At 34.3% G+C, this 20,540-nt stretch overlaps 2 protein-coding genes across 4 annotated transcripts; one reads left to right on the forward strand and one right to left on the reverse strand.

Annotated features, from left to right (window-relative positions):
• Window positions 1-1,914: 1,914 nt before the first annotated feature.
• On the reverse strand, window positions 1,915-14,598 carry LOC111366149 (fe-S cluster assembly factor HCF101, chloroplastic-like). 3 transcript variants are annotated; one of them, XM_022986835.1, is made up of 15 exons: window positions 14,403-14,598; window positions 11,687-11,764; window positions 9,717-9,859; window positions 9,580-9,630; window positions 9,131-9,286; window positions 8,286-8,429; window positions 8,068-8,210; window positions 7,792-7,861; window positions 7,574-7,669; window positions 7,300-7,389; window positions 7,047-7,100; window positions 6,354-6,477; window positions 3,719-3,843; window positions 2,723-2,845; window positions 1,915-2,319 (listed from the first exon to the last, which is right to left on the reverse strand). In XM_022986835.1, the coding sequence occupies exons 1-15, from the start codon at window positions 14,581-14,583 to the stop codon at window positions 2,257-2,259; spliced, it is 1,641 nt and encodes a 546-aa protein (XP_022842603.1). In that variant the 5' UTR covers window positions 14,584-14,598; the 3' UTR covers window positions 1,915-2,256. The 3 variants fall into 3 exon arrangements, with proteins under 3 accessions (XP_022842603.1, XP_022842604.1, XP_022842602.1); XM_022986836.1 differs by lacking the exon at window positions 11,687-11,764 and adding an exon at window positions 14,156-14,233; XM_022986834.1 differs by lacking the exon at window positions 14,403-14,598 and adding an exon at window positions 11,934-12,129.
• Window positions 14,599-18,410: 3,812 nt separating this feature from the next.
• Window positions 18,411-19,623, forward strand: LOC111366150 (heavy metal-associated isoprenylated plant protein 45). The gene is made up of 3 exons (XM_022986837.1): window positions 18,411-18,851; window positions 18,970-19,045; window positions 19,151-19,623. The coding sequence occupies exons 1-3, from the start codon at window positions 18,609-18,611 to the stop codon at window positions 19,288-19,290; spliced, it is 459 nt and encodes a 152-aa protein (XP_022842605.1). The 5' UTR covers window positions 18,411-18,608; the 3' UTR covers window positions 19,291-19,623.
• Window positions 19,624-20,540: the final 917 nt, after the last annotated feature.

Consider the following 20,540-nt stretch of genomic DNA (forward strand, 5'->3'; position numbering starts at 1 on the left):
CTTTATTTTAATGGTTCACTTATAATGTTTAATTGTGTTAATTCATAGCCATCATAGATATGTGATTTGTAGACCTGAAATATAATCTAAAAAATTGTGATCTGATTGGACATTGTCGCTGTTGAGCTATCACATCCATCATTGCGTAGTGTACATCTTGTGAATTTGGTCGAGGCGAGGCCAGTAATATATGTTAATCATCTCAAATATATACTCCATTGAAGAAGTTATGCAATGTCTCGGGTAATAATTATTAATCTAAAGACATGACTTAATTGTCTTGGAAGAAGTATGTAGAAGATGCAATGTAACGTAGAGTATTGACCTTGCATAACTTTTTGTTTGACCATTGAAGAGTTTTTGAGTTAAGAAAATCGTGTTGTTCAAGAACACAAGATCTGGTTTTACGAAGGTGTGGCTTCATGTAATGTTGGAGTATAACATGCGGTGCATTTTTTATTTTTATTTTTATTTTTTTAGGCAGATGCCAATTCTTCTTTTAAATCACACATTTTTGTATGACTGCACTCGTCACTTTAGTGATTTTGGAAACTGTTGCCTGTGGCTTCTTTTGAATTTATGATCTACTTGCCTTACTTTCCCGTGTTATTGATATAATTTAACACGAAGACAGTATTGTATACAAGTAATATAGAATGAACAGAGTGTCGAACTTATAAGAATTGATTTCTACCTATTTACTATAATTAAAACTAATTCTAACAAAGAAAACACACAATCAATTATTTGGTTTGATATTTTGAAATATTCTAATTATTGACTAAAATAAGTAAACAAAAAGTGAAAAAATCTTGACGCTTAATCAAATCACGAAAGACACTAGGAATCCACAATTGTTGACCTACTTTAATCTTCAATTATTTGTTACGAACCATTTTTTGTTTAATGTTGACAATTGATCATTACGTGTTAACTTTCTCTCAAGATAAATCAATACAACTTTTACTTGCCATCCAATTACATCTCAATCAAGGATGAGAATATATAAAAATGTAAGGCAAAATTAGAACATCAATTAAGATTGTACCAAGTGTAGAAATATATTTCTATCTTCTATAAAATTTAGTGCTATTTATTTTATGAATTAGAAACATGAATTACCTCTCAATATAACACAAAGGTTATTAACAACTCTAAAATTGACCAAATAATAGAATGACAACTAATGCAATAACAAACACTCAACAATAACGAGAACAAGACAAAATGAATAATTTATTGAACTAAAATGCTAACAAGGTTTCATTATAATATAATCATAAAGGATTTAGCCGGACATGATTGGATTTTCCAAATACAATAAATTGGATGAAATCATAACTCGAATGCTTTGATAGGTGAGAAGAATACAACCCTTAATGATGAATCTCTTCGAGATTTTAGAGTTATACTTTCTTCATAGTCAAGAAAATTAAGTCAATGCAATTCACTGCGATCCACGGCTAATCGGGACTTCACGTCCCAAAGTTGCCCTAGTTACGACCTTAAAATGCAATTCGTGGTCGCGAGCTTCAATTCCTCAGCATTTGCAAAGTTTGGTCCCTTAAGTTTGAACCTTTGTCCAATTTAGACCTCAACCTTTGATTGCGTTCATTTGGATCGCCAAACTTCTAAATTCTTTCACATTGCTCCTTTAACTTTTTAAAACTACATGGATTGCTATTGTACTTCGCGAATACCTCAAGGGATTTCTCTATTATTTACTCAAATACTTTAATAATAAGCTAAATTTGCATAAATTATCACTTGATAATATCCTTGCATAGTCAAATAAACTCTAAATAACGTCATACTTAGTGGAAAAGCTTCCTCAAATCAAAGGAAATCGCAATTCGGATTATTTGATTTGCTTCATAGTCGATATGATGCTATTAATTATTGGACTCACGTGAAGACTGAAAGGATGGTTAAATTGGATTTTGCAAGTTCCACTTAGAGGGATAGAATGTCTAGGCTTTTTTAATGGATGCAAACTACCTCTATTGTATCATTGACCCTTGCACCTACTTATTTATGAGAAAATGATAGAGCATGGCTAACAATAAGCTATAAACTGGAGAAATTTGACTATCTGAGGTGTGGGATTGAAGCAATCAAAGTATCTTTAGAGTCCTATATTCGTTGTAAATATATACTCCATCTTTGCTTGTGACTACAACAGACCCACAAAAGCAGAAAATTGATCGTGGGGTCCTTTCGGCATCTATGGTATAACCTCAGAACAGCCATTTTCATTTAGATCAACAGTGGAACATCAACTAAGCGTTCCATTGTCTGCAGCTGGTCATAAGGAGCAATCTGCAAGAAAAACAACAGACAAAATATCATCAGCACAAAGCTGAATGCTGAAGTTTGCTCCGAGCTACCATTTAGTTAAACCTGCAGCAAAGGTTCATCCTGCTCATTTTCTGTCACGTAGTATATATGTAGTAAATAAATATCAAGGACGGTATAAGAACTTCTATTTTCTTGCTCTACTTATTCATCTGCCTGCATTTAACCGCATCCAACATGCATGATTCTAAGTTACCAGAGATGATTTTCGGAGTTTATTATGTAATCTTGAGAATGAACTGTTACAGTAGAAGTTAATAAGTAGATTGCTAAGCAGCTTGAATCTCCTTGCACTAATTCCCTTTAACGAATAGCTTTACGAAATATTGATCATTTACCAGCAGAAAATCAGGTAAGGAGAATGTACCTGGCTAAATCCGTCTGCCCAAGTAATCGATACAGCATAATTTCCCATGGGCCGAATTTCTTCAGGTTCAATGTCCTCTGGAACATCAGCATACTGCAGTTTCTGCTCACCAGTCCATTCATCCTGTTTTGACCAAAAATGAGATGTTCATAAGCAAGGATTACTAACTCTCACATGAAACAAAGAGATATGAAGTTCAACAGATAATAATGTATCTAAAAGAAGGAAAATTCGTACTTTGTCAAGGGTTCTCAATTTAGAGAGTAATTTTTAGTTTAGTTGGTTCCAAAATCTAAATTTTAGCAACTTTTTCCCCATAAGTAGCATGACCTATATGCAGTGCTACATTACCCACTTTATGAATTTCAGCATGGCATTTGACCACTAGAATGCTACCCTGTCAAATGAATCTAAACTGTGGTGATGATAAATCTAGATACTTCATGCATGGACATCACGTAAGAATATTGGGAATAGATATCTTAGCTAATATTAACAACTGTAAAGGCAGTAAGCACATTTTCCGGCGCCACTCCCAGTCCCTGTGCAAATATATTTTACCTCGCAAATCCTTGTGACTAATTTTGGTCCAACTGCTTAGAGAGCATCTCTGAGCTTTTCCTCTCTCTAAGCTTTTCCTTATTACAAAAATATCGAGGTCTCGCTTTATATTCCAAAACAGAGCTATTTTCTCAGATCTTGATATTTGAAGTAATGTAAAGCGTAGACAAATCACTTCCCATGAAATTTTGGACTGATTGGCCGTTTCACAAATCGGATAACCAAATCATAGTTGTCCCTGACTGTAAATTACTTAGACATATAAAGTGGATCATAGCTAGTGATGGTAAGATCAATTTTAATGCTTTCCATAACTATTCTCATTTTATTGTATGTACCATAAATTTTAAAACTTGTTACAGTTTGCTGACATATAACTAGCCGTTGACTTATTTTTTATCTCAACGACTGAACTGCAAAGATTATTCCACTTACCACACTTTGAGCTGATCGATCATTTCGTCTAACGGTTGCTGGGTGCAAATAGAACTCTTCATCTGAATCAGGTACTTTCACCCTGATTGCCTTCATACCTTTATCATAAGTGACAGCAGTTGATACTGTAGCAAACAAAGATACTATATAAGAAAGTCTACACAAAGAGTTTAAACTTCAGATCTTCACAAATTTGAGCCAAATGTTGACCCTGGCTAATGATGGCTGGTTTAGTCCCAGATACTAGCTTTATGACTGAAAAAGGCTTGTGCCTTTTGAATAAAGGTAGCACCTAAGTTTTCCAACATTTTGAATTAAAATCTACCCTCAGGTCAATAAAGAGAGTAGATTAAGTTACCTTGTTGACTGATCTTGGCACATTGTTGCACCACACAAATGCCCAACTCTTGAAATGTTCTTGCAACTTCACCTTGAGGATCAGCCACCACATCAGGGATTCCACTATCTCCAGAAGCCGATAACTGTGAAGTGAAGGATAATGCTAAAAATTTATATTCCAATTGCACATTCCTATCCATCTTTAAGGATACAAAGAAATCTGAATATAGTGTAGAAAAGATAAATAAAATAGCATTGGTGGTTAAATAATAAGTGTCCAAATATTCTCTATAAAGTTTTGTCAGTTATTGGAAAATTACATCAATTAAATGAAAATAAAATAATTGAAATCAGAAATGTAAATGTCCTTTCTTTTGTTCAATTACAACAATAGCATGCTTCCAAATGTCAACTACCTAACGTGAAAAATTATTTTTGAAAGAAAACAATGTAGTGTACAACTTACTGTGCAAAATTTTAATTAACTGGTCAGGTGCAAAGAATTTGATGAGAAAAAGTAAGATAATACTGCCTTGGACCGTAAGAAAGTTTTTCTCCAATCAACAGTTCAATGAAAAAAGCTTTTCTTCTCGTTTTATATTACAGTAGAATGAGAATAACCAAACTTTATACAGACTGATTATGCTGCTTAGACCTCCAAGTTAAATATGAATCTGAACAATGATCACAGCATATCGAGCATGGAACTTACAGTTGGTCTAATTGGAAGCTCAAAAAGATTGGGGATACCAAACTGCTCAACAACCTGAAGATGTTTTTGTAGAAATGAGACAGAAGTTCAAATCTGCAGAAATGTTGGACACTTACAGCATTCTTTGACATTGTTTTGTTACTATTATAAATGATTTATTATCATTGTCCATCTTTATGTAGCAAAATTTTCTGGTAGTGGCTGAAAAGTGGGACAGGCGAAACAAAACTTCGACAAGAAAGCAGTCGGAAACCTGAGAACCTGACCCTCTACCAAATGGATAGTAGCGTTTTCCATCAGCATCAAAATGGCACATGTTTTCAACCACAGCTACACAAGGAACCTGTTAACATGATATACAATGAAAATGTAAACAACAGAACATTGTCTACTGGGACATAGCTCAGAAGACAACCCTTACTAGTACTATCCTAATTAATCTGTTTGTCTTGCACTAAATTCATTTCACATGACAAAAATATTCAAAAATTGTCAGGAAAGCACATTAGAGACCACAAGAAACATGCCTTTAGCTTTGAAAACATGCGAACTCCTTTTGCAACATCTATGAATGCTAGCTTCTGAGGTGTGGTAACAATGACAGCAGCAGTCAATGGAACGACCTGAAAGTGGAATCTGGCAAAGTTAATCAAGATTATCACTTAACAATATAGCAATATTTGCCAGATACTCTGCTGCGAAGGCTATAGGAAATCATCTCATCAAATAGGCATCATAACAACACCTGGCATAAGGTGAGTTGAATATCACCCGTTCCTGGGGGCATGTCAATGACGAGGTAGTCCAGTTCTCCCCTATGTAGTAGTAACAAATCATGAAAGACTGTTATTCATGACATCAAATGTAATCAAAGCCACAGCCATCTCAGAAACTGTATTGACTGATAAAATTGATATAAAGTTCAGCATAGGGGTCTGTCAATAAAAAATAGTGCAGTTCTACCCTATGTAGTGGATATTGCTAATTGAACTTTCTGATTCATGTAGGAAACATGTCATACCATTCAGTAGTAGTCAATAGTTGATTGATGACCCCCGAAACCATTGGACCTCGCATTATTGCACGTCCTTGCCCAGCAAACCCAAATGATACCAACTTAACACCCAAGTATTCAGTTGGAATGATAGTTTGCTTCTCCGGATTCTAGAAGATCTCTTTCAAATGTTAAAAAATGAACAGTGAATTGCAAATTTTGTTGGACAAAACCTGAAATATTACCATTTCAAGTAACCGGTTTTCTGGGGAGACCATCGTTGGCAAACTGGGGCCATATACATCTGAGTCGAAAATCCCAACTCTAGCACCCATACCAGCCAAAGTGTATGCAAGGTTCACAGCTACTGTTGATTTTCCTACCCAAGTCTACACAAAGAGTTTAAACTTCAGATCTTCACAAATTTGAGCCAAATGTTGACCCTGGCTAATGATGGCTGGTTTAGTCCAAGATACTAGCTTTATGACTGAAAAAGGCTTGTGCCTTTTGAATAAAGGTAGCACCTAAGTTTTCCAACATTTTGAATTAAAATCTACCCTCAGGTCAATAAAGAGAGTAGATTAAGCTACCTTGTTGACTGATCTTAGCACATTGTTGCACCACACAAATGCCCAACTCTTGAAATGTTCTTGCAACTTCACCTTGAGGATCAGCCACCACATCAGGGATTCCACTATCTCCAGAAGCCGATAACTGTGAAGTGAAGGATAATGCTAAAAATTTATATTCCAATTGCACATTCCTATCCATCTTTAAGGATACAAAGAAATCTGAATATAGTGTAGAAAAGATAAATAAAATAGCATTGGTGGTTAAATAATAAGTGTCCAAATATTCTCTATAAAGTTTTGTCAGTTATTGGAAAATTACATCAATTAAATGAAAATAAAATAATTGAAATCAGAAATGTAAATGTCCTTTCTTTTGTTCAATTACAACAATAGCATGCTTCCAAATGTCAACTACCTAACGTGAAAAATTATTTTTGAAAGAAAACAATGTAGTGTACAACTTACTGTGCAAAATTTTAATTAACTGGTCAGGTGCAAAGAATTTGATGAGAAAAAGTAAGATAATACTGCCTTGGACCGTAAGAAAGTTTTTCTCCAATCAACAGTTCAATGAAAAAAGCTTTTCTTCTCGTTTTATATTACAGTAGAATGAGAATAACCAAACTTTATACAGACTGATTATGCTGCTTAGACCTCCAAGTTAAATATGAATCTGAACAATGATCACAGCATATCGAGCATGGAACTTACAGTTGGTCTAATTGGAAGCTCAAAAAGATTGGGGATACCAAACTGCTCAACAACCTGAAGATGTTTTTGTAGAAATGAGACAGAAGTTCAAATCTGCAGAAATGTTGGACACTTACAGCATTCTTTGACATTGTTTTGTTACTATTATAAATGATTTATTATCATTGTCCATCTTTATGTAGCAAAATTTTCTGGTAGTGGCTGAAAAGTGGGACAGGCGAAACAAAACTTCGACAAGAAAGCAGTCGGAAACCTGAGAACCTGACCCTCTACCAAATGGATAGTAGCGTTTTCCATCAGCATCAAAATGGCACATGTTTTCAACCACAGCTACACAAGGAACCTGTTAACATGATATACAATGAAAATGTAAACAACAGAACATTGTCTACTGGGACATAGCTCAGAAGACAACCCTTACTAGTACTATCCTAATTAATCTGTTTGTCTTGCACTAAATTCATTTCACATGACAAAAATATTCAAAAATTGTCAGGAAAGCACATTAGAGACCACAAGAAACATGCCTTTAGCTTTGAAAACATGCGAACTCCTTTTGCAACATCTATGAATGCTAGCTTCTGAGGTGTGGTAACAATGACAGCAGCAGTCAATGGAACGACCTGAAAGTGGAATCTGGCAAAGTTAATCAAGATTATCACTTAACAATATAGCGATATTTGCCAGATACTCTGCTGCGAAGGCTATAGGAAATCATCTCATCAAATAGGCATCATAACAACACCTGGCATAAGGTGAGTTGAATATCACCCGTTCCTGGGGGCATGTCAATGACGAGGTAGTCCAGTTCTCCCCTATGTAGTAGTAACAAATCATGAAAGACTGTTATTCATGACATCAAATCTAATCAAAGCCACAGCCATCTCAGAAACTGTATTGACTGATAAAATTGATATAAAGTTCAGCATAGGGGTCTGTCAATAAAAAATAGTGCAGTTCTACCCTATGTAGTGGATATTGCTAATTGAACTTTCTGATTCATGTAGGAAACATGTCATACCATTCAGTAGTAGTCAATAGTTGATTGATGACCCCCGAAACCATTGGACCTCGCATTATTGCACGTCCTTGCCCAGCAAACCCAAATGATACCAACTTAACACCCAAGTATTCAGTTGGAATGATAGTTTGCTTCTCCGGATTCTAGAAGATCTCTTTCAAATGTTAAAAAATGAACAGTGAATTGCAAATTTTGTTGGACAAAACCTGAAATATTACCATTTCAAGTAACCGGTTTTCTGGGGAGACCATCGTTGGCAAACTGGGGCCATATACATCTGAGTCGAAAATCCCAACTCTAGCACCCATACCAGCCAAAGTGTATGCAAGGTTCACAGCTACTGTTGATTTTCCTACCCCTCCCTTCAATTATAGGAATATTAACATATCAAAAGAAAGCGTTTGTCTGCTTCCAGGAAATTAATGAACATTAAATGACATTAGATAACATGCATAAAAGCAGGGCATTAAAGGGATAAAAGATTTGTGAGTTTTGGTTCATTGACCTACAGTCACAGCGAGAAGCCAATTCGCTACATTTCAGACTGAAAATATATATAAATGTACGTGTGTGTGCATGCGCATATGTGGTGTTATAGCAGAACACAACACAATATACAGTAGGACGGGTTAGTAGTGATGGAACTCTGCTGCCACTCCTTAAGAGCATTGTTATTTCTCTCCAGGCCAGGTCACCACTACAAAGTAAACCTTATAGTTTCCCGCGTGTAACAGTGCAGGAAAATACAAGAATCCCCGGATAATAAAAGTTATGAACTAAATTCTCTTTTCCATAAACAACCAGGACAATGAGGAAAAAAATATCAAGATTCAATTCCTAAAATGACAGAAAATGAGATTCACAGTGAACAGGGTAGATGATCATTGCGTACTACATGATACTTATTAATCCAAAAGGAAAGGATAAGTGGGGGGAAAAGAAAAGAAAGTGAACAACAATATTGGAAAGCAAACCTAGTTTTGGTAACGCATCTCAAACTTACTTTAGAACATCTTATGATGACATAGAATGAAAAGAGTCATCAGGTATTAGAGAGTTGCACCTTGCAACTTGAAACAGCAATGACGTTCGATATTGTTTGCAGATGTTCTGGAAGGTTCCCTGCATAAACAGGTCTTGCTGGTCGGGCTGACATTGTAACACTTACCGTTTTGACCCAGGGAAGTGCAGCCACCACCTCATTAGCCTGCTTCTCAAACTAGAGATACAATTTTGTGATGGCATTAGGTATATTCCAAATGTACTAAAAAAACACCACTATTCTCTAAACAAATAAAACTTCGTCAGTCTCTGTGCAATGTGTGCAATAGAAATTTGTTCGATAATTTTCCATCTAAGAGAGAGTGAGAACAAAAATATAGTAATCCCTCAGGTCTTTTGCATATTATTGAGTAATGGACAAAGCTAAAGTAAAAAAATTAGTTAAAAGGGTATGTACCACTTGACACACACATCAAATCTTGATAAAACAATGGTGATGGTGACATTTACCATGTCCTTGATTGGACATGCTGGTGTTGTCAGCTCTAACCGAAAAGAAACCTGAGATTCAATGTATAAAAGTTGAATGAGGATATCAGTCATCATGTAGTTATTATAGAATTCATCACATCTAATTTCTAAACAACCTCTCCTAATGCCTTGTTCACATTAAGGTCCTTCACAAATCCACAAGAGACAATGTCTGTACCAAAGTCTGGATCTATGATCTGAGACAAGGATTTTAGCACATCAGTCTCGGCTGTTTGACTTGATACTGCTGAAGCAGAAGCTGCAAGTAAAAATTTGATAAGAACAACTTCACATAAAAATATTAGAAGCCAAAAATGTTGCCTTAATGACATTTAGAGTGTGGGAAAGATAATAAGCTATGAGTATCATGGCTATTTCTTATTGGTCCGCATGACTCACAAAAAATGGTAATATAGATTAACTACAAAAACATAATCAAAATATTTCGCTATCCAAGGATATTTAGTTTAATGGTTTTACAAAACAAGCATAAGTGTTGGGCTCCTACATAGCTATTTGTCTGAATGACTTGAAAAATAAAAAATGTAATAGATATTGCTTAATCACATACATGTTGTTAGAGTATGTGTTGGAAATCACAACAATGGAGAGTAGAAGAAGGTGAAGATGGAAACACCAAATGGAATGGACTTGAACACATAGAAGAACGTTGTTCTCAAATGATATTTGCCTCCTCTCCAAATGCTTTTAAGGGTTCTCGAAAAATAGTTTGAAGGATTAATCACGCCTGTAAAAAGAACACCAAGGCACAAGTATTCTTCCTAAGTGAACTAAATGAAAACTTTGAAATAGTTTGAATGTGATTTGGAATAACAAAGTATGGATTTCTTGTTCTTTTATTGTATATAGAAATGGAAACCAATCTCCTATTTATAGATTTCCATTAATACACCACGGAATGGTTCTAACAATTCGTCAAAAGTTGGAATCCATTCACCAAAAGGCACCAAAAACAAACCAGAAAATCAGCCATAACGGCTAGTTTCTATACCCATGCGATTGCATGGGCATATCCCATGCTATCGCATGGAAGAGGCAAAGAACCTCAGTTTTCTACAGGTAAAATTGCCCAAAATGTGTATTCCTCAAATCATCCACCATGTTGGCCCATTTAAGGCCCAAGTTCCAATCTACCATATTATTTTGAATAACACAATTATCACAGTATGATACTCTCCAAGGGCATTTACAGTAAGGATCACATAAAAATAGGCATAGGTGCAGGACTCCTAACATTGTTATCAAAATCTTGGTCCAGCTCTTTAAATCTTGCAATCCAAAAATATCAAACCAATTCCGATTCCAGTCTAGATTCCTAAGGACCTTAACTTTTTCATTGGACATTTAAAATCAAACAAACGAGTTCGTGATAATTCTTTCAGCCTTTCATAACTAGTTCCAACCATATTTGGTAAGATAACTGGGAACTTAAATTTCTACTCAAAAATAGCATTCTGTTTATATGCAAAAATTTCTAACAAGATTGGGAACTTGCTGAAATGATTTTTCTAACTTAAAACTAACATTTTCTATTTATATATACTTTCTAATTCATGCCTATATGCGTATTTCACTGGTGCGAATAAAATTTCCACCACCATCTAGATACAAACTTCCCAAAAAAATTCATTCGAAATGCCAATACCATCCAGCAGCAGGATTCTAGAAGTTATTATACTGGTCCATAAAAAGTTTCCCTCAGTCTTGCCACAAAAGAAGCATGTAACACCCATTTTTATTTCAGTAAACAAAGGAAACTATGAATAACACTAAAATTGAATTTGCGAGCAAGAAAAAGTTGACTAACGCATATTTTCCTTCAACTAACGTTTTGAGCTCTGCCGTAGAAACTCACACAAAACTTCAAATTTGTAAGGAGATTGAATGCAAAATATTTTTCAGGTTACATTCTTGTTTAGTGTGCAATAACAGCTCAAAATTTTCTCCATATTGCAGCACAACCAGTATAGGAAACTTGTGCATATAATCCAATTGCATTAGTCAAATTCTATAAATGGGTTTTCATTATTAGGTATATTGAATTTGTTTGGAAGAAAAAATCCACCTTGAACAGAAGCAGCTTTAGGCGTGATTGAGCTCCACGCTGAATCTTTAAACGAAACCCATGCAAGCCTTTCATTTCCTTGAGATGGAAACAAGTAATTAACAGTAGATCGATCAAGAGATTAGTCGATATACTACATATATCGATCAGGAACTAACAAATATGAAAACTCAGGCATAAAAAAGGAGTTTCAATTCAATACATGTGATGTACAAACATTAAAACATACATATAAAGCAAAACTTACTTCCTCTGGGTTGTGAATTCGAGAAATGAAATGGCAAGGCGGAAGAGGATGGAGCGCGAAGAAGCTGCATTTTAGTGCATACAACTGTGTGTTTTTTCACGTTCTTAGTGCATGTCTGTGTGTGGAACTGTGGAAGGAAGGAAGGAGGTGAGGTTTTCTGAACAAATATTTTGAGCCTCATGTCCAATATCTCATCCAGAATGGGTTAAACACACATTTGGTCCTTATAAAATCAATTTTGTTCTATATTAGCCCCTAAAGCATCAAAACTCCAGTACACTCTTTAATTTTTTTTTTTTTAATTGATTAAATCCTTATATAATAATAATTTTTGTAATCAAACCTTCAATCCTTGAAATTGGATCAACTTCACTCAGCATAGAACTTGTAGAGTCGATACGAATCTTAAAATCAGATCAAAAATCAATTACACTTATCTATTTGAAAAGGTACACAAAAGATCATCTCGCAGTATATCCAAAAATCCTTGACCCACTTATAACTTGGGGAGTTTATTCCTCTAATTCTCTGCGACTGCGAGGATGGTTACTCAAAAATTCTGACAAGATCCTAACCTTTATATATATCTTATAGGCCTTAGTTGTCAAATAACGTGACAAGGACTTAACTCTAGCATTAAAGAGTGAAAAAATTTATCATTTGATCGACGGAATTGGTTATCCAAATTTTAGACAACCAGTCCATCACATTTATGTGATACATAGAAATATTAAGCTCTTGTTTGATCTCTATTCTTTGGAGAAAATGAATTTTTTAACAGTATTTTGACATAATCTCAATCACACAATCTTCAATAAAATAATATTACACGCAAATTCAAAACCTTTCATTATTTTTTAACCACGCATTTCACATCAATACACTATTCAAAAATTAATTTTTCCCATCAAAATGGGGCTCAAACAAGGGCTAAGTATGAGCTCATGACCCGTCGTCTGATTTGGAATAACAAAGTATGGATTTCTTGTTCTTTTATTGTATATAGAAATGGAAACCAATCTCCTATTTATAGATTTCCATTAATACACCACGGAATGGTTCTAACAATTCGTCAAAAGTTGGAATCCATTCACCAAAAGGCACCAAAAACAAACCAGAAAATCAGCCATAACGGCTAGTTTCTATACCCATGCGATTGCATGGGCATATCCCATGCTATCGCATGGAAGAGGCAAAGAACCTCAGTTTTCTACAGGTAAAATTGCCCAAAATGTGTATTCCTCAAATCATCCACCATGTTGGCCCATTTAAGGCCCAAGTTCCAATCTACCATATTATTTTGAATAACACAATTATCACAGTATGATACTCTCCAAGGGCATTTACAGTAAGGATCACATAAAAATAGGCATAGGTGCAGGACTCCTAACATTGTTATCAAAATCTTGGTCCAGCTCTTTGAATCTTGCAATCCAAAAATATCAAACCAATTCCGATTCCAGTCTAGATTCCTAAGGACCTTAACTTTTTCATTGGACATTTAAAATCAAACAAACGAGTTCGTGATAATTCTTTCAGCCTTTCATAACTAGTTCCAACCATATTTGGTAAGATAACTGGGAACTTAAATTTCTACTCAAAAATAGCATTCTGTTTATATGCAAAAATTTCTAACAAGATTGGGAACTTGCTGAAATGATTTTTCTAACTTAAAACTAACATTTTCTATTTATATATACTTTCTAATTCATGCCTATATGCGTATTTCACTGGTGCGAATAAAATTTCCACCACCATCTAGATACAAACTTCCCAAAAAAATTCATTCGAAATGCCAATACCATCCAGCAGCAGGATTCTAGAAGTTATTATACTGGTCCATAAAAAGTTTCCCTCAGTCTTGCCACAAAAGAAGCATGTAACACCCATTTTTATTTCAGTAAACAAAGGAAACTATGAATAACACTAAAATTGAATTTGCGAGCAAGAAAAAGTTGACTAACGCATATTTTCCTTCAACTAACGTTTTGAGCTCTGCCGTAGAAACTCACACAAAACTTCAAATTTGTAAGGAGATTGAATGCAAAATATTTTTCAGGTTACATTCTTGTTTAGTGTGCAATAACAGCTCAAAATTTTCTCCATATTGCAGCACAACCAGTATAGGAAACTTGTGCATATAATCCAATTGCATTAGTCAAATTCTATAAATGGGTTTTCATTATTAGGTATATTGAATTTGTTTGGAAGAAAAAATCCACCTTGAACAGAAGCAGCTTTAGGCGTGATTGAGCTCCACGCTGAATCTTTAAACGAAACCCATGCAAGCCTTTCATTTCCTTGAGATGGAAACAAGTAATTAACAGTAGATCGATCAAGAGATTAGTCGATATACTACATATATCGATCAGGAACTAACAAATATGAAAACTCAGGCATAAAAAAGGAGTTTCAATTCAATACATGTGATGTACAAACATTAAAACATACATATAAAGCAAAACTTACTTCCTCTGGGTTGTGAATTCGAGAAATGAAATGGCAAGGCGGAAGAGGATGGAGCGCGAAGAAGCTGCATTTTAGTGCATACAACTGTGTGTTTTTTCACGTTCTTAGTGCATGTCTGTGTGTGGAACTGTGGAAGGAAGGAAGGAGGTGAGGTTTTCTGAACAAATATTTTGAGCCTCATGTCCAATATCTCATCCAGAATGGGTTAAACACACATTTGGTCCTTATAAAATCAATTTTGTTCTATATTAGCCCCTAAAGCATCAAAACTCCAGTACACTCTTTAATTTTTTTTTTTTTAATTGATTAAATCCTTATATAATAATAATTTTTGTAATCAAACCTTCAATCCTTGAAATTGGATCAACTTCACTCAGCATAGAACTTGTAGAGTCGATACGAATCTTAAAATCAGATCAAAAATCAATTACACTTATCTATTTGAAAAGGTACACAAAAGATCATCTCGCAGTATATCCAAAAATCCTTGACCCACTTATAACTTGGGGAGTTTATTCCTCTAATTCTCTGCTAGGATGGTTACTCAAAAATTCTGACAAGATCCTAACCTTTATATATATCTTATAGGCCTTAGTTGTCAAATAACGTGACAAGGACTTAACTCTAGCATTAAAGAGTGAAAAAATTTATCATTTGATCGACGGAATTGGTTATCCAAATTTTAGACAACCAGTCCATCACATTTATGTGATACATAGAAATATTAAGCTCTTGTTTGATCTCTATTCTTTGGAGAAAATGAATTTTTTAACAGTATTTTGACATAATCTCAATTACACAATCTTCAATAAAATAATATTACACGCAAATTCAAAACCTTTCATTATTTTTTAACCACACATTTCACATCAATACACTATTCAAAAATTAATTTTTGCCATCAAAATGGAGCTCAAACAAGGGCTAAGTATGAGCTCATGACCCGTCGTTGAGACCATAACTTAATTTTCACCTAATAATTCTCCGATCATCTTGATTGATCATCCATCTCCTTTCAAAAGTTCAACCAACCACTTATAGGATATTAGGTTAATATACAAACTGTTCATCCAGCTTATTATTATCACTTATTCGACATAAGGTACCAATTAGTTTTTGCCTTGATCATTGGTGAAGAGTTGGTCGTTGCCTTGATCGAATTTGATCGAACATTAGCCTTTGCTATGAAACCATTTTGTAATGTAATGTTCTGAGATCTCAATTGTGAGTGTTAATCAGTTACTAACATTTAGAAGTTCTTAAGGTTGTCAAAGTCGCCGTAAGCTTGAAAACTTGATGAGAAAAACGCATACACTGTAAAGTTTAGACAAGCTTAGCAATTTGTTATGATAATTTTATTTTTAATCCCTAAAATGTCGATAACTTCAAACGTTACAAATCATAAAATAGTTGAAATGATTTATCAAAATTTATCGACAGCATGAAAATCTTATTTGGATTTTACATGAATGGAATAAACTTGATTGGATTTTCTTTTTGCTCACTGATCTTGGTGTTTCAATCCCTACAAGTCTTGTAGTTTATTGTGATAATGTTTGGGCTACTCAAATTTGTTCTAATCCGGTTTTTAATTCACGAACGAAACACGCCGCCATTGATTTTTTTTTTTTTTAATGAATAGGGAACCCGCAATCGTTACCCATTGGTTTTTTTTTTTTTATGAACAGGGAACCCGCAATCGTTACCCTTCGAGTGCTAATCCGGTTTTTAATTCATGAACGAAACACGCCGCCATTGATTTTTTTTTTAATGAACGGGGAACCCGCAGTCGTTACTCTTCGAGTGCGCACTGGGTAAGCCGCCATTGATTTTTATTTCATTCGTGATGAAGTTCATGGTGGTTCTCTTCAGGTTGCACATGTTTCCTCGATTGATCAACTCGTTGATGCTCTCACCAAGCCACTTCCTCGTGCTAGACTTCTTCTCGAGGACAAGATTGGACTTTCCTTTCAAGCTCCAACTTCAGGAATGACACAAGGCAGTGGTGGCTTTACACACAAGGAGAACAAATCGGCAATTTGGGGTTAGGATGCAGAGGCAATTGCTATGCGAGGACTATTTTCAAGCCTGATTTTCCGGGAATAATAAAAATGCAGATTTTCCTAAATTACCGTTTAATTCCTTAACTTTTCAAATTTTACAATTAAGTCCCAAATGGGATTTCGATCAATCAACTAACTCATATCGTCCCTTATAAGAAACCTACTTTCATCATTCATTCAATGAAATCTTATTTTCCAAAAGTTTTATTTTGCTCCCTCCAGGATCAAAAATAAATAATTTGGTACTCTAGATATCAAACTTTACCCTTTAGTCCCGTAAGAAATATGAGGTTTTATACAGTCACTTAATACCATTTATTTTACACATGCTGACCACCAAGTGGCACCAACCATCTTGATGAGTAGCATTATTCTTCCGGCTATTTAAGATAGACATTATCTTATTGTGGAATAGCAACATGCATCAACATGACTTAAAAATAGTAGTTGGTAGGACTCAATCATAAATTATTAAAGGTGGCCTTGTAGCACTATTGAAGATATACGTTCCCGTTTGATTTTGTTAAAAATCAGATTTTTAGTAGATTTTGATTAAAATTGATAAAATTTATCGTAGAAAATTTGATAAATGGATCCCATGAAATGACTGGTTAAAATTAATTTGACTTTAACTTAAATTTTTATCAATTTTTATGCTAAAACAAATAGGGTCATACAAAGAAATTCTTTTAGTTTCTCAGAAGAATGAAAAAGTACATTTTAGTGCAATTGCATGTTGCTAATGCTGGCTAGCTAGCAAGGTTCATAGCCATGTGGAGCCGCACTTGCATGCATAAGACGAATAATCTTTAGGCCTTAGCTTTTCTTATTTTGTCTACTATAGAGGAGAGGCATCATCACATGGACCGACCTGGAGAAAATAACATAATTCAAACATCCAATAATGAAGCTGCAGACTTATGCTTCAATAATTAATGAACTTAATTTCAGCTACATTTCAATAGGATTACTTAAACTCTTATTTGTATCGATTGGACATCGAAATTCAAGAGCGAAAATGACAAAAATTGAAGGTCATGGAAACTTCTTTAATGGTTAAAATGCATTTTTTTAAAAACATTTTTCTGATACGGTGTCACGTGAAGATCTATTGTATCTGTATGACTACCAATTAAGCAATATTGATCAATATACGAGACAAAAAGTGAATAAGTATTGAAGTTCGAAACCCAGTTAAGATTTCATTAAAACTTCGGTGATCGGGGACAAAATTTATCCACCTTTATAAGATGGATTGTGTTTGTATATATAAATTATATTGCAGCAGACTTGAGCCACCCATTGCATTTCATCCACAAGATTTAATATATTTTCTTAAGATGACCTAAGTTATGAAAATGAACAGGTGATATCAAAATATTTTGTGAATTATTCTAAATTATAGGTACTGATGAACTTGCTTAGATTCCTCCACTCATGTGTTCTGCTTAATTTATACATTATTCATAATAATCAATATTTTTGTCGCCTGAAATAGAAAACGTGAAAGTGAAAAAAAATTTAAAAAAAAAATACTTATACAATACTTTACAGTTTTGCAATTTATATTTGTAATATAAAAAATTAGACTAAACCAACCCAAACCAGAATCGATCTCCTTTTGGACGAGTAGAGACTGTGTTTCCATTTTCATTATTCTCAACAAGAAATCTGTTTTATCCAACTTTCAAGAAACTCAGATCGAACCACTAGATGCCACTGCTCATACTTTAGACATTTCTTTGCTAACACTTTGACTTTAATGGCTCCTTTAGAAAATATAATTTGGGCAGGTAATGTCACATGAGGCAGGCCCTCCTAGAAACTGTAACAATTCATATATTCCAACCGACAAGACATGATAAACCATTAAAAGACAAAATCTGGTTGGACTGACTATAGTTAGGAGTGACATTTGTGTATTCCAATCCCCATTTGTTCACCCTAGGAAAATGGGTCTTGACTCATCTCTCTTTTACTTAGCATTATTTTCATTGGTTTCTCATATTATTTATATGTATGCTTTAGGGGTTCCCCATAGATAAATTAATGTTGGATGGCTGGTGGTTTCTAGGCATTCAAAGAACACAAATGGATCGTGGTAAAATCTAGTATCTTACAGAGTAACAAGAGGTACGTGGTTATGATGGGAAAGTTGAGATTTGGGAGGGTATTGGACCGTTTATGTTTTTCTTCTGGTTCTGGTTTTGGCTCGGGTTCTTGTCTCTGTGTTAGTACTAACTATGGAAACGACGAAAAAGAAGAAGAAGAAAAATACGAAAAAAAGCCACTAATTGCAAAAACTGATGAAGAAGTTGGTCCATTGTTGAGACTCAAAGACATTATAGCTGGAACCCCTTCTCTGGCTTTCCAACTTAAGCCTAAGGTATGTACCTGTGTTTCAAATAAGCTCCAAAAAGCTACTTATAAGCTTAGCCAAACATAGTAATTTAATTACTTATTTTTCTTCATGTTTTCATTTGTTTGTTACTCTGTATATGTAGATGGTGGTTCTGAAAGTATCCATGCACTGTAATGGTTGCGCAAGAAAGGTTGAGAAACATATATCGAAGATGGAAGGTACATACTACATACAAAATAAATATATCGCTCTATCTTAGCTAACAAATTTAGTGAATTATATTAATAATTGAAATTAATCGATAATTGTCCGTGTGAATACAGGAGTGAGTTCATATCAAATAGACTTCGAAACAAAAATGGTGGTTGTTACGGGAGACATTGTTCCTTTTCAAGTATTGGAAAGCATTTCCAGAGTCAAACCTGCTGAGCTTTGGAACACTCCATCCTCGTCCCCCTTGTAATGACCTGATTATATTTCACGTTGCTCGTGAAATATTTTCATTGTGAGTTTATAAATACTTTGAACACCTACTTTAATATTATATGCATTAAAGATGAGTCGAGTAGTTATAAAAATCCTCCCACTCTTGATTATATATGTCAACCTGTTTATCTTCACCAGTTAAAAGTGTGTCAATTAATATTTTGTTACGTGTAAAGCGAAAAAATTAGGTTATCTTCCCCTTCTATGTTCTTCTTTTTCCTGGTGTATTGGTACCAGTGGCAACCAACTAGGACTATTAACTAGTTGGCAACCAACTTGGGCATGTTCGATCAGTATTTGGTTCCTATTACATCAAGAAGAACCGATTGGTCAAGGTTCAGAGATGGGAAAAATAAATAAATAAATAATTGTCGCAGCCCATAAGGGCATAATTCAGGTTTTTTCCTTTTATTTTTGAGGTAATTTGGCTCTTTTCGAGTGCACGATTTTCAGAAATACGAGGAAAAGGAGAATATATAAGGGAAAAGAGGGGGGCTTTATGTATTGATTTTACTTCTACTCTTCATTCTTTGAAATAATTGGCGCCATGGTTGATTTGGGAATTTATAACAAAACGAGATGTAATTTATAAATTTAGACAATGTGGTAAAATTCGATAATTTGGTGTAAGGAATAGATATGCTTTCACTATTGTTGTGGTCTTTAATTGAATTCGTTGGTGATTTAATGATTTTTGGTTGAGGCTTATTCAAATTCAAATAGCAATATAGTGAGTTGATCTAGATAGATGAGATTGATTGGGACTCGAAAGATATAAACTAATTCACTCAATGAATTTAACCGAATACAACTTTAGGAATTGAACTTTAAAGGTGAGATTGAAGGTATAACTCCAGTAAAATAGTGAGTGGCAAGTTGGCAACACTTAAATCATCATATTTGATCATTTAATTGCTTCTATTTTGCTAGCTAATATTAGTTTTAAAGCAAAACATTGCCATCAATATTCACTTTATTCAAATAGCAGTTGGAAATAATTAGATTACTCGTTAAATAGATGTTCATCATGATAACAATAGTTTGAACTCTTATGTCCATTTTACTATTTATTTAATTGATATTACACTTGCGATTATCACTCTGCACTTGTCATCATAAACAACACAATGTTTGTCTCAAAGAAATTTTTATACTAGTTCAAATATTTTTTTCGTACATTTCCACTTAAATTTCATACAATTTTGATAAGGATTTGATTTCTTATAA

This window comes from Olea europaea, chromosome 17, assembly GCF_002742605.1.
Source record: "Olea europaea var. sylvestris chromosome 17, O_europaea_v1, whole genome shotgun sequence".
NCBI lineage: Eukaryota > Viridiplantae > Streptophyta > Magnoliopsida > Lamiales > Oleaceae > Olea > Olea europaea.

What these genes read in the sequence shown, in the direction of transcription:
- LOC111366149 (XM_022986835.1), bottom strand. Translation starts at nt 14,583, where the DNA reads ATGAGGCTCAAAATATTTGTTCAGAAAACCTCACCTCCTTCCTTCCTT. An exon ending in GCATGTTTTCAAAGCTAAAG is followed by an intron (nt 7,390 to 7,573) that starts GCATGTTTCTTG and finishes TCATGTTAACAG; the next exon opens with GTTCCTTGTGTAGCTGTGGT. An exon ending in AGCTTCCAATTAGACCAACT is followed by an intron (nt 6,478 to 7,046) that starts GTAAGTTCCATG and finishes TTCACTTCACAG; the next exon opens with TTATCGGCTTCTGGAGATAG.
- LOC111366150 (XM_022986837.1), top strand. Translation starts at nt 18,609, where the DNA reads ATGATGGGAAAGTTGAGATTTGGGAGGGTATTGGACCGTTTATGTTTT. An exon ending in CTTTCCAACTTAAGCCTAAG is followed by an intron (nt 18,852 to 18,969) that starts GTATGTACCTGT and finishes CTGTATATGTAG; the next exon opens with ATGGTGGTTCTGAAAGTATC. An exon ending in ACATATATCGAAGATGGAAG is followed by an intron (nt 19,046 to 19,150) that starts GTACATACTACA and finishes GTGTGAATACAG; the next exon opens with GAGTGAGTTCATATCAAATA.